This window comes from Sclerotinia sclerotiorum, genomic scaffold (genome assembly GCF_000146945.2).
Source record: "Sclerotinia sclerotiorum 1980 UF-70 scaffold_5 genomic scaffold, whole genome shotgun sequence".
Taxonomy (NCBI): domain Eukaryota; kingdom Fungi; phylum Ascomycota; class Leotiomycetes; order Helotiales; family Sclerotiniaceae; genus Sclerotinia; species Sclerotinia sclerotiorum.
In genome coordinates this window covers 926764-938533 of record NW_001820831.1, presented here as the reverse complement: position 1 = coordinate 938533, position 11770 = coordinate 926764, and the positions used below count along the sequence as shown (strand labels likewise).

Genomic DNA, 11770 nt, shown 5'->3' with positions numbered 1-11770 from the left:
AAAACGCCTTTCCCACCTAACTTTCTCAATGAAATAAATAAATACTGGAACAGTGAGGTAGCCACCTCTATTAGTATTAGTATCTGATGGAAAACTAACCCTAAAACTAAAGGCAATTATCATAGATAATATGAGATGAGATGAGATGAGATGAGATGAGATGAGATGAGATGAGATGAGAGAGTTATTCTCCCTCATTAAATCTTCAATCAGTATGATTGATTTTGTAGATATATAGATATGTACAGCCATCTGAGTAAAAAGCATTCAGTTTGGGCAAAAAAAACCTTTCTTGTTGTTTCATCACACTTATTATACTATCGCGTATCTATCACAAGCTTGATGATTGCCCATTCCAAAATCATAAAGAAAACCCTCGAAAAATTTTATCGTCTTAGTTAAAATGTAAATTGAATTACTATATTAGCATAGATTTGAGTAATTACTCTGCTTCATTGGCAAGTGGTATTCTAGTATCATCTTCCATATTACACAGCCCACTCCTTGATAACACTTCAGCTCGATCTTAAACACGGAGCAACCATTGTTTAAGAATATATGTCCCATAAATATTAGCATCTCGATGTACAGCACCGAGCAAACGCCATGAATTTCCATAGCCATGTCCATGCTAGTTTTCATATCCGTATCCATATCCATAAAATTATTCTCTATTCCACCTGCACACATACTTTTGAGCTGCACGCTGCTCACGGAAGACGCCATCACCTTACTCATCATCCTGCACCAACTCCTTAATCTCCCCACCCGCTTCACCACCTCCCAATCCCCCACCGTTTGCAGCCCCTCCATTAGCAAACTGTAAATCCCTCTTTTTACCCTTCCCACTATCCCCTCCATCTCTGATCCAGAAATCAACTTCATCGACAATATCATAAAGAATATCCTCTACAATTTGTTCATCATATCGCTCGCTCGCTGCTCTAATACTGGGGAGAGAGGAGTCATTATCACCTATCATATCCACATCACTTTCTTCTGTACTTGAACCTGGTGGGGGATACCACCACTGAGGACCGAAGTTGACTTCCGCTGCGCCACCGCGGAAGACCGATACGGCGGGAAAATAACCAAGCATACCATCATCTAGGCCTTCCCTAGCACCAACTTGAGGTTGTGGTTTCGAGGCGGGTGGGAGGAAAGATAAAAGGTCCGTAAACGGCGTCCCAACTAACTTTCCATTTTTGTAGACCTTAATAGACGAGTGCGGCAGAGTGCGGAGAGCGGGCACAGGGTGAGTTGGACCAGGATTTTGGCTTGCAGATGAGACACCTCCGGTTGATGATATGACTGGCGATGGGTTCATGAGCTCTTCTAGTTCTTTGCAAGTGGAGTATTCAATTTGTTCAAAGTAGAGGTGAGTTTTAAAGCGGATAGGTACTCGATCTCGTATCATATCTGCTCGTTCCATTCCACCGTCGTCCTCGTCCGTGAGATCAACCGCTGGGTTGTAATTTCCTTCGACGACTTTTCGATGCAACTTTTCAGATGGTAAGTTAATTTCTAGCCCAATAACATCCCCTTCGTGTATCGATTCTCCTGCCGGAAAAAAGTCCTTGGGTCGAGACATCCACACTTTTTGTCCAGCCACATCCCGGATACCATAACTATAGGCATCAAACCCTACTGGTGCATCTTGAGCTGCTTCCCTCCTTGCGAATCCCATACGAACGTGACCATGCGACTCTTGCGCTGGTTCTCCTGCTTTAGGTTTTGGTACACCACTTGTAATCTTGCATTCCCAAAACCAACGGCCCTCCCTTATGCCTACATTAGCCTTTGCCATTCTAAACCCCTTATCGGTTGTAATGTGTGTCGCCGTTTCATCCATCATCATATGAGGAGCCGAATCTTCAAAACTTAATCGAGCACCAAAAGGTTCCGTTTCTGTTTGTCGGTAGTAAAGAATGGAAGGGAAAGTAGGATCTGCTATACCGCGAGTATATCGAAAGTTCTTTTTGTTATATACACTGTATATATAAGCCTACATTTAAGTACAGTATGGATTGAAAACTTACTGGTCGGTAGTCTCGTGGAATTGAATCTCAGTACCATCTGGCGCGGTCTTGGTATGGGAAGGAAGGAGAGTCGGTCCGCGAGGAGCTTCAAAATCCGGTAGTTTCGGTGGGGGGATCTTGTATCGTAAAGGAGTAATGCAGTTGATTGCGGCTTTCTTTTTATTGGAAGAGCTTGATTTTGGATCGGGTGTAGCTCTCGCACTCCCTTCTGGCGCAAGTGATCCAGCTTTCGATTCCCTTTTCTTCAACGATTCTTTTTTAGCCCTCGAAGCTCGTTCGCGAATGCCACCGGGCGTTTCCTCCCCAGTCTTTTGAATCTTGAATTCTGGATTGAGGGGTGACGATACAGCAGGTTGATGATCATCTTCTAGAGCGCGCTTTTGCGCAAATGCTGATAATGGCGGAAGGATTGGGGTATTTGCTGATGGTATAGAGCCCCTGCGTGGTGATTGTCCGTCAACTGACATTTTATATCCTGTGACCAAACACGATGGTGGGTCAAAAAAAGTGAAATATGATTTGATTGAATTATTGAATTTGCGAAACCAGAAGTCTTGAGTGCTAGAAATCTTGAAGCTATTACCATTGATCTGATTGTGCACGGACCAACAGAGCTAAATCTTTTACCCCACAACAGAACGCTAACCTAACTTCCCTCGGCACTTATTAGAGTCCAGATTTCTGACTTCACTTCATGATTTTATTGATACGCTACTGGGTTCACTAGTGAAAAGGATAACAAGTCTTGCAATCTTCTCTGATAATTGGCGCTGTCTAGCAACATAAGTAATGCACACTGCTTTGCCGTTTAACTAGATATGAAATCCTCCCATAAAACTCGATGTCCCCTCCCACTATCCATTCTCCTACTACGCAATTTCTTCTTGTAAATATTGGGTGATGTAGAGTACCACTATCAGTGGGATTCTACAAGTCCATATATTAGACAACATGTGTTAAAGTTCCTCCATGTATCAGAGCATCAACCCTTCATGAGCCCTATATCATACCATAAGAATTCATACCCCCGGACACATTAGGGCTTCAAGCTGTCCATATCTCATTGAAAGCGCATTTCATATGATAGAGATATCATTCCAACGGAAATAGATAGAGTAAGTTATCATGTTATGTATGCAATCGACATAACGTCTTGGTCATCGTCATCGTTGTCATCGTCCTCATCCTCGTTCAACGATGCTTCCTCGTCATCGCTAACTGGATCAGGTACATATTTGATTGGTTTGAGATTTTCGAGCTTTTGAATTCTGGTAGACTTCCTCGCTGGAGTTGAAGGAGGTTGTGTAAAGGCCTTTGAATGTAGTCAGAAAAGTATAAATGGGATGCACTCGCATAATCGTGAACTTACCACAGGGGGTGCTACCGGCGTTGTCAATTTCTTTATCAAAAACTGCTCGAAATTTTTGAATTCTGTTTCGGTCAGAGTTTTGTCAAGATTCAGAGTCCAGTGTTTTGAAACGATGACCTTTTTAAGGTCGCGGAGACTAATGAGTTTGTCGAAACCATTGCTTTTATTGAATTTTCGAATACTGTTGTCGGTTTGATGTAGACGCTGTGCTTTACGATTATAATACGTCGGCTGGCCGTCAGATACACACGAGCGCTGTAATACAATTTCCAGAGTCTCAAGGTGTTCGCAAGAGGCAAGTAGTCCAAAAATAAATGAATCCTTGGAAAAAATACCACTCCAATCGCATTTGAAATTGCGAGCGTTCTGAATCAAGGTTTGTTTGCTTTCTCTGAGACGCTTAATGGTGGGGGCACTCAGGTTGAAAGCATTCTTCCAAAAGAACTGCATGCATTCTGCGTTAATGTAGCGACAAGAGGCAATAAGGCCCAGCGCCAGACCTGGTTGCTTGCAACCGTCATCAAAGGGGAGCGCACTAGGTATTAAGCCAGAATCTGAAATCAGTGCCAACTCGTAAATTTTGTATCGCAACTCGATAGGAAGCTTCTGGAGTCGGAAGACTTTTCCACCTGCGGTAAACCGTCAATTATGTACGTGTGAAGCATATGTAATTGAACGCGGAGTCAAATACATACTTGCAGCAAAGACAGCTCTATCTAACTTCATTTTGATATTTTCCAAAGACTTATGGCTAGCTTCGAAAACATTGACGCTCTCCGGATGAGAAGCCATTCTCGCCTCATTTTCTTCCGAGCAAAGGTCTTCATGCGAAACGGTATTGAGGTTGACAGCCTCGTATTTGCCATTACCAATTTTACGCATCATCCACAACCCATCCTCGATGTCGTCACTTTCCAAAGTGATTGTCTTATAGATCCGGTGAACAGGGTTTGTCACAATAGGCCCATTCACCTCTGGCTGAGGAGTTTCTTCGGTCGAACTGACAGTTTTTTTCTTCTTCTTAATAGACAGCTTCGACTTTGTGGCCTTGGTGGTCTTGGTTGCCTTTGTTTTGGGTCCAGGCGGCGGTACTCTAGCCGTTCTTTTAAGGCGAGACATGATGAACTGCCCACTGTAGGTAGCATTAGCAGGGCCAAAGGACACAAGTAGTGAGGATGTGTTGCTTGAGATCGAACGTGTCATCTGTATCCATGCATTTCTTTTATAAGGAAGCTACAAGAGTTTCCGGGAAGTACATCTCATCGGATCGATATCAAGTCTGGGTGCAAGGATAAAAAAAAGCAAAAAGTCAATGTGTGAAAAGGGTTTGCACAGAAAAAATGTAGAATTTGAGTAGATTAAGGGATTCAGGAACAGGGCAAGAATACTCACATAAAATTCAAAGGTCGATCCTAGGACAGAGAAAATATGTACCCTCAAACCCTGATAATGTACTTGAAAAGAAGTAAAGAGGACCCAGTCGATGAAATCAAAGACCTAGTATCAATAGAAAGAAATCCCTATTGATTGACAAGGCGGTTGTGGAAAAGGGAGAGGGTGGTTGTCGGAAAGAGGAAGGAGGAAACAGGAAAGAGGGAGGAGATTGTTGTACGGTGTTTTGTTGTAAGTTTGAGGAGTTCAAAAGTAAATTGATGTGACTTAAATAAACTTCAATCTGACTGAAATTTTAAGCGCACTGTTGTGTGCGGTATTGGTGAATTTGTTGCACTAACCAAGAAAATATATGAAGGGAACTTTGCTACCTAATAAAACAAAAAGAAAGAAATAGTCCACTTAAAATGGCTCATTGCTTCTATTGCATTGAAGCTCATGGAATCGAAATTGCCGAATTAGGCGATTATGAGAATTTTAGATACACAGTACCTGGGTACCTATCAAATGGTATGACATAACCCTTACCTATCGACCCCTTGTTGATTCCAGATACATGGTTGAAATCTCTGTGCAAAATATCTTACGAGTTCAGGAAAGTAAAACCCCGAGCAAGTAACTGAGTAATCAATATCATACCATCAATAATACTTTTCTCGAGAATCTCACCTCAAGTTACATATAAGAATATTCATTTTATTACTACAAATATGAATACAAGAACTTTCATGAAAATATGGGTATACTTTTTGTTTTTAAAATTTATCATAATTCTCTGCTTTTAACCCAAATGCACCACCACATGCGCCTCTTAGATAACAGTTCAATACACAAGTCCACTGTTTCTGTATCAGTACATATAATCTATATCAGGATCGAAGGAAAGCAAAACTTACACTTGGTGAATAGCAGTTGGTCCCTCTTCATTGAAATCAACTCGTGATAAAAATCCCTTTGACAATCCTTGATCTACAACGAATATCACCTTGGCAGCTACTTGAGATCCCAAGAACACGGCCTCTTCGTAAGTCTTCCACTCTGGGAAATATCCTGGAGGATTGGCGACCTTGATGCTAGTAGGCGACTGGGAGTGTGATGAATGCTGAGCATTTGCCCCGCCGTTGAATGAGGTAATTGAATTATTAGGATTAAGTGCAGGATTAGATGCAGTAGTCGCTGCAAGGAGTAAAGGATTGACCGCACTGGCTGAGGGTACTGGATGTGGTGTCGAGGAGAAAGAAGCATTAGGTGTCATGGACCCTGTGCCAGTAGGTGTTGCTAGGTTTGATGGGAGTTCGCTCATGAACATGGTTGCAGAGCTTGGTGAAATGAGGTATCGGTTATTGAGGATGGCAAGCAGCGCATCCTTGAAGCCTCTGACCTTTGACCCTGATCCACAGATGATCAAAGAGTCCCAAGCATCTTGGCGTTTGGAAATATCATCGACGGAAAGAATTGTCCTGTAGACAGTATCGGCGATGGCGTCCATGTAGCTTTCACTTGCTGCTTGGAATCGTTCTAAGCCGATATCAATATCTCTCCTCATGCGGTCTGGGTGCTCATCTTCCCAAGCTTTCTGTCTACGTGCAGTCTTTGCTTGTTCACGAGCTACAGCCCCGTCTACCGCAACAGCCGGATCGGTACTTGTTGCAGCCTCAATGAGGGGTTCTGTGGTTGTGTCGGTAGTTTTGTTGGTACCATCAGTAGGAGACGGTGCTCCTTCATGATTCGCTGTAGTTACTGGCTCAGGTGTCTTTTGGCGTTTTGTATCTGGCTCAGGAAGAGATGATTCGTAGTGGAACGTGGCGCGAGGTCTTTTTGAATTTGGTAACCTCACTGGCTTAGCTGCTGCTGCATCCGCTGCCTCTTTATCCTTCTGTGCTTTCTTGGAAGCTTTTCCAGCTTTCTCCTTTTCGATCTTCGCCAGATACTCTTGGGTTTTCCCACTTGCCACAATACTGGCAACATCTAAAACGCCATCATCCTCTGTAACATCGACGCCATTAATGGCATCTTCTTCTCCCACCTCGGTATTGTGCCCTGGCCCGCGAGGAGCTTCCGTAACCCTAACATTTGGTCCAGAAGAAGGTGCACCAGTGGAGGCCGCAGCGGCAGGGTTGCTTACCGCCTCAACATTCTCATCACCTCCCGGTAGAGGGGTTCCGGGAGGTAAGATCTCGCAAATTGGGCTCCTCTTCAATTGCTCCGCCATATCCCTCGTAAAACCCTTCGACTTGAGTAACTCTTGCAAACGCAATGTCATAGCCTCTCCACCCGACTGTGGTACATTTCCTCTACCGCTTATTTGGAAATCCGTGACAGCAGTAATGTCAACCTTTTCAAATCCTACATCAATGACCGTTGAGTTTGCAATTCCAAATGCATATGAAGTTGCCAGTGCACTGTCCATAATGCAAAGCGCCGGAGTTCTGAACTTTTCAAATATGAATTGAGTAAGGTCTTCATGATTCTTGGCCGTCCACGAAGGTTGTGCGATCAACATAACAGGAGTATGAAGAGTTGGCGACAACTGATTGTGAACATGATGTAGAAAGGCGCAAAAGGCAGGGAGGTTCTCAATTCGACCCTCTGAACTTTATCAGTACATGTAAATCTGTAGGAAAAATTGGGCAAACCTCTCAATGGCCAAATAGCGCCTTCATCATCCTCAGGAACCTCTTCTAATTCTTCTTCCTCCTCTGTCTTGTTTTCTTTAAGTCCCCTCATCTCGGTATCACCGTTTGTTGTAGCTGAGGCATCTTTCTTTTTCGGCCGAATTTTGTATGGCTCATATGTTTTCCCATCAGGAGCTAGAAACATACGTGTAGGGAATCGCCGTTGTGGTGGAGTGAAGGATTCGGGAAGACCTAGTTGAGCAAGAGTAGTTTGTGAGCCTGGCGCAATAATAAGGATATGCTCATCCTTGAAGGGTGGCATTTTTGCGAGTGGCAGTGGTTAATTCGGATAAATTGTGGTGATAATTCCCGTGGATTATTGGCGCGATGAATTTTCGTAGTCAAATAGAAGTGAAGTAAGGCTGCGCTGGCACGTATGATAAATTTTGAATAAGGTTGTTGATCTAGAATTGAGGTTGTTTCTGATGGGAGACGCGATGTCCAGTTAGCTGGTCCGAGCTTCGCAAGACAAGGCTGTAAATAATCACATGAATCTTTGCACTAGTCTACTCTTAACTTAGCATCAAATCCAATGAACCACAACATGAAGTGGTAGAATTCTGTAGTACTCTCTGCTAGGTAGGTAGGTAGATATTATCAGTGTAGGAATCATCATGCGTTCATTACACATGCATTTCATATTCATCAGCCAGAATGACCCTAACAATGCATGGCTGAAAACTGCAGTTAATTCGAATCATTACATGCATGTAAATGGGCATCTTTGTCGACCTAGGACGGGATATAGCAATACGTTGAGTTCAAGATGCGTGTGCATGAAATTCCTATCGATTTTGTTACACGTCTGAACTCCGGCTCTTCCGGTGAAGCACGCATGCTGAGCTGGAAATTTGTGGGCTAGACGTTCCGACTGGATCTGTTGCATCTCTGAGTTGTGGACAATCTCCGCACTGTATACGAAAAATAGCTGAAAAAGTGAGGGCCGAGAATCCTCTTGGCTATCTTGCACGTCTAGACTTTAAACCATTATTGGGTAGTACACGTACTGGAGATGATCAAGTCGAGGAAGTCGAAATCATGGTCATTTGACTCGGGCTTCTGACCTCCATTCATTCTCCCAGGGAAATCGAGCAGAACGAATCGAGTTTGGTTTCTTAGTGCGCTACGAATGCTTTCAAATTTTTATATTCCTGTCTTCTCCTCTCTATCTTGCCCTATTCATCTATACTTCACAACGGTTCCCAAGGTCTGAAGGTTTTCACACCTGCTGAACTTTATTCTTCATCACCTTTCTCTTGAACAGCTGGTACTTATATTCTATTACCACAATATTGGCATTGACTTGTCAACGGATCATAGTTTTACATTCTTCATAAATTCACCTCTCGCACTTTCCATATCACTTGCACAGCCAATACTACATGACATACTGATAGAATTTGCATTTCTTAATGCTGTCTTTGTTTCGGATTCCACCCGGGTTCTCACGATTACTACGTCATAAAATAGACATTCTGTAACATACTGTAGCTCTAGTTGAAGATATTTCTTCCTCAAGTGAAAATTGTCGAGATGAAAGTTTCAAATTCTACGTTCATGCTGTCCGTGCTATTCATGAACAAAATCGACCCATGATAGAGAGGAGAGATGCAGATCTGAATGAACTCCAGAATTCTACGCAAGTTTATCAATCTTCTCATTATAGTCTGCCAAAACCTATTTCTAATGACAGTACCCTTAGCAGTCCTAGCAAACGGCTTCCGCGGGTTCACAAACAAAATCCGATCCTCCGCGAGAAAAGCATCAAACCAATTTTCTGGACAGGAACCACAACGGCATCTGTAATGCCAGGGATATCCAAGAACTGCATGTTCGAATATGGTTGGGTTGGCAATCATTGTAAAAGTTGAGGTTGATTATAGGTTGGATACATCCCTTAGGGACCAGGGTACCTCTCTTCAGAGATTATCGAAGCTATTTGAGTCTAGGTATGGTGGAGTTGTGAACCACAACTTGGATGACTTTGGTGGTGGAGATATAGAAGCTTGTTTTCTCTATTTCCTCTAGGCTATGAAGTCGAGAGGGAAATACGCGAGGAGGAAAAGAAAGGGTACAGTATCGTGACTTTCCAATCCGAGGGGGTAAAATCAAACATACAAATACACTAAAATACCAAAACTAGCCCAACATGACCATATCCACGTTCAACGCCAAAAGCAACAAATGCATACGTACTCGAGCACTTAATTACGCACCCAATATGGCACAGTATAGTGTCGTTGCGGAGTGATCGTTGTGTATCTGCATGTGATGGACGGAAGGTTTCTCGGTAGTGACAAAAAGCGAGAGAAATATTAAATACTTTATCAGAACAAGGGGAAACAGTATGTGTAGTATTGAAGATTCAAAAAATGGAGGATTTTCATGTCATATGGCAATGCCAAAATTGCCTAGAAGCAGGACTCCAGCTAAAAATCATGACGAAGTAGCCAAAATTGAGGGGGAAAATAGCAACTATTTCGGCAACAGACCTGCGATTGCCTCTTCTCCCTTCTATGCTTTCCTCCTGACCATCAAGTCAGCTACATAACTCATACTGAAACCTCAGAGCAAAACAACCCAATCGACCACTCCATCACCCTTCTCTCCGTCGCCAACATAGTACCCAGCCCATCTTCCCGCACCATCATTTACCGAATAACTAATACTTCGTTCTCTCCGCAACACCGGAACACCCAGAAAAGCAGCAAAAATTGCATCAAAACACAAAAGAGCCTCTATAACACGTCCAGCTTTTGCATCAGCACAATGTCTATGCGAAAATTCGTTCGGGTACCGGATAACTTGGCATGTCCAAGACTCGAAATCGAAAGTACCGCTATGAGAGTGTCCGTGGTAATTAGGTTCGTATGTTGCTGAATGGAAGTATGTGAGTTGGAGATATACCATTGTGAGAAAGGATAGGAGTGCGTTGAGTATTAAACCGCAGCGAAGAAGCGAAACTGGAGGGTACGGGTATGTCTTATGATAATTAGCATTTTTATTTGTGAGGAGAGTGAACTGCTGTTTATCTTAATCTTTGGCTGTTAGGCCGCGATGATATTGCATATGCTATGCACGCTGCTGATGTGACCAGAGATGTAATACCAGAGGCTAGTGCCAATTTAGTGCTTGATACGTCAAGGTGCTCGGGAAGAACATAGATTTTGAAAGTCTTGTAGCCCAAATGAAGGTCTTCTGTTACACTCAAAGTGTCCCAGGAGATAAAGGCTAGGATCGAGCCATAAAAGTTTATAGTAGCAATTGAGAGGAGTAGGAGAATGATGGTTGATATCATAAACGGGATATGTGCTTGCTCTCAGAGGTTGCCATTGTCCGTCGAAAGTGTGATGAATGGGAAAGATTTCGGAAAATAACAGAAGCCGCCCGTAAGTATTGTAAAGGGAAATTACAGAAGCATTAGAGGAGAGTCTTCAAGAGTGGTCGATTAGTGTTGCAGTGTGGGTGCTAGGGCAGGTAGTCTTAATTCGATAAGACTTTGGAAGGTAAGTGATGAGATAGATAGATATACTCTAGATAATATATGGTCTGAGGGGTGGTATGAGGCTGTGGCTATGGTTGAATTATGATTGCAGTGACGATTAGTGCCGAGCGAGTGAATCACGATAGTAATTCAAACTCATATATCAATACTAGCATGATCCAAGCTGCTAGTAATTGCTTTCATGTATGTGTGATGCACCACTGCTGAGCGTTCATAACCATATGGAACTACCTACACGTAAAGAATCTACGTCCCCGTGAAGGACAATCGTACACATAGGCAGTGCATAGTATCGAATTCTCTCAGTGAACAGCCTGCGGAATCACAGTGGAACGAAATTGTTCAATAGGAAGGCAAGGCACGCAACTAAAACATAGAGTATCCGAATGCATCTTCAAACAACCAAGGAGAGTCTGGAGGGGAGCAAAAACAGTCGAAATATGTCCCGGCTGCTTCACATGAACAGATACGACTATCCTTGCGTTGATACTGCGCTTTAATGTGTAGTATCTATCTATTTCATTTACTTCGCGTCTTCTAGTGGCCTCCTATACATATCTAATAAGAAAGAGGATGGATGGATGGATGGGACTTCCCATAAATTCGATGCAAGCTCAAATTCTGACCACAAATGTAAGATTAATAAGTTAACTGCAGCTTCAAATACGGGTTTATTTAATGACCATCTCAATGTTCCATACATCCCTCCATCCATCTTAACATCTTTACTTAAACTCCCTTATCGTCTTTACGTTGGTTTTAGGATATTATCTTACATCTATTTCTAACA

General features: G+C 42.9%; 6 protein-coding genes across 6 annotated transcripts; 3 read left to right on the top strand and 3 right to left on the bottom strand.

The window, feature by feature from the left end:
* Positions 1-730: 730 nt before the first annotated feature.
* On the bottom strand, positions 731-2506 carry SS1G_04332 (hypothetical protein; the record flags this gene model as incomplete). The annotated part of the gene is made up of 2 exons (XM_001594475.1): positions 731-1991; positions 2040-2506. The coding sequence occupies 2 exons, from the start codon at positions 2504-2506 to the stop codon at positions 731-733; spliced, it is 1728 nt and encodes a 575-aa protein (XP_001594525.1).
* Positions 2507-3162: 656 nt separating this feature from the next.
* Positions 3163-4527, bottom strand: SS1G_04331 (predicted protein; the record flags this gene model as incomplete). The annotated part of the gene is made up of 3 exons (XM_001594474.1): positions 3163-3351; positions 3409-4037; positions 4104-4527. 3 exons carry the CDS (start codon positions 4525-4527, stop codon positions 3163-3165), a joined length of 1242 nt encoding a protein of 413 aa, XP_001594524.1.
* Positions 4528-5623: 1096 nt separating this feature from the next.
* Positions 5624-7737, bottom strand: SS1G_04330 (hypothetical protein; the record flags this gene model as incomplete). Its single annotated transcript, XM_001594473.1, has 3 exons — positions 5624-5639; positions 5697-7389; positions 7437-7737. The coding sequence occupies 3 exons, from the start codon at positions 7735-7737 to the stop codon at positions 5624-5626; spliced, it is 2010 nt and encodes a 669-aa protein (XP_001594523.1).
* Positions 7738-8241: 504 nt separating this feature from the next.
* On the top strand, positions 8242-8525 carry SS1G_04329 (predicted protein; the record flags this gene model as incomplete). The annotated part of the gene is made up of 2 exons (XM_001594472.1): positions 8242-8299; positions 8338-8525. The coding sequence occupies 2 exons, from the start codon at positions 8242-8244 to the stop codon at positions 8523-8525; spliced, it is 246 nt and encodes an 81-aa protein (XP_001594522.1).
* Positions 8526-9314: 789 nt separating this feature from the next.
* SS1G_04328 (predicted protein) lies at positions 9315-9503 on the top strand (the record flags this gene model as incomplete). Its single annotated transcript, XM_001594471.1, has 1 exon — positions 9315-9503. The coding sequence occupies one exon, from the start codon at positions 9315-9317 to the stop codon at positions 9501-9503; it is 189 nt and encodes a 62-aa protein (XP_001594521.1).
* A 741-nt stretch (positions 9504-10244) lies between these two features.
* Positions 10245-11480, top strand: SS1G_04327 (predicted protein; the record flags this gene model as incomplete). Its single annotated transcript, XM_001594470.1, has 5 exons — positions 10245-10339; positions 10426-10451; positions 10799-10864; positions 11072-11163; positions 11358-11480. 5 exons carry the CDS (start codon positions 10245-10247, stop codon positions 11478-11480), a joined length of 402 nt encoding a protein of 133 aa, XP_001594520.1.
* Between the last annotated feature and the right edge of the window lie 290 nt (positions 11481-11770).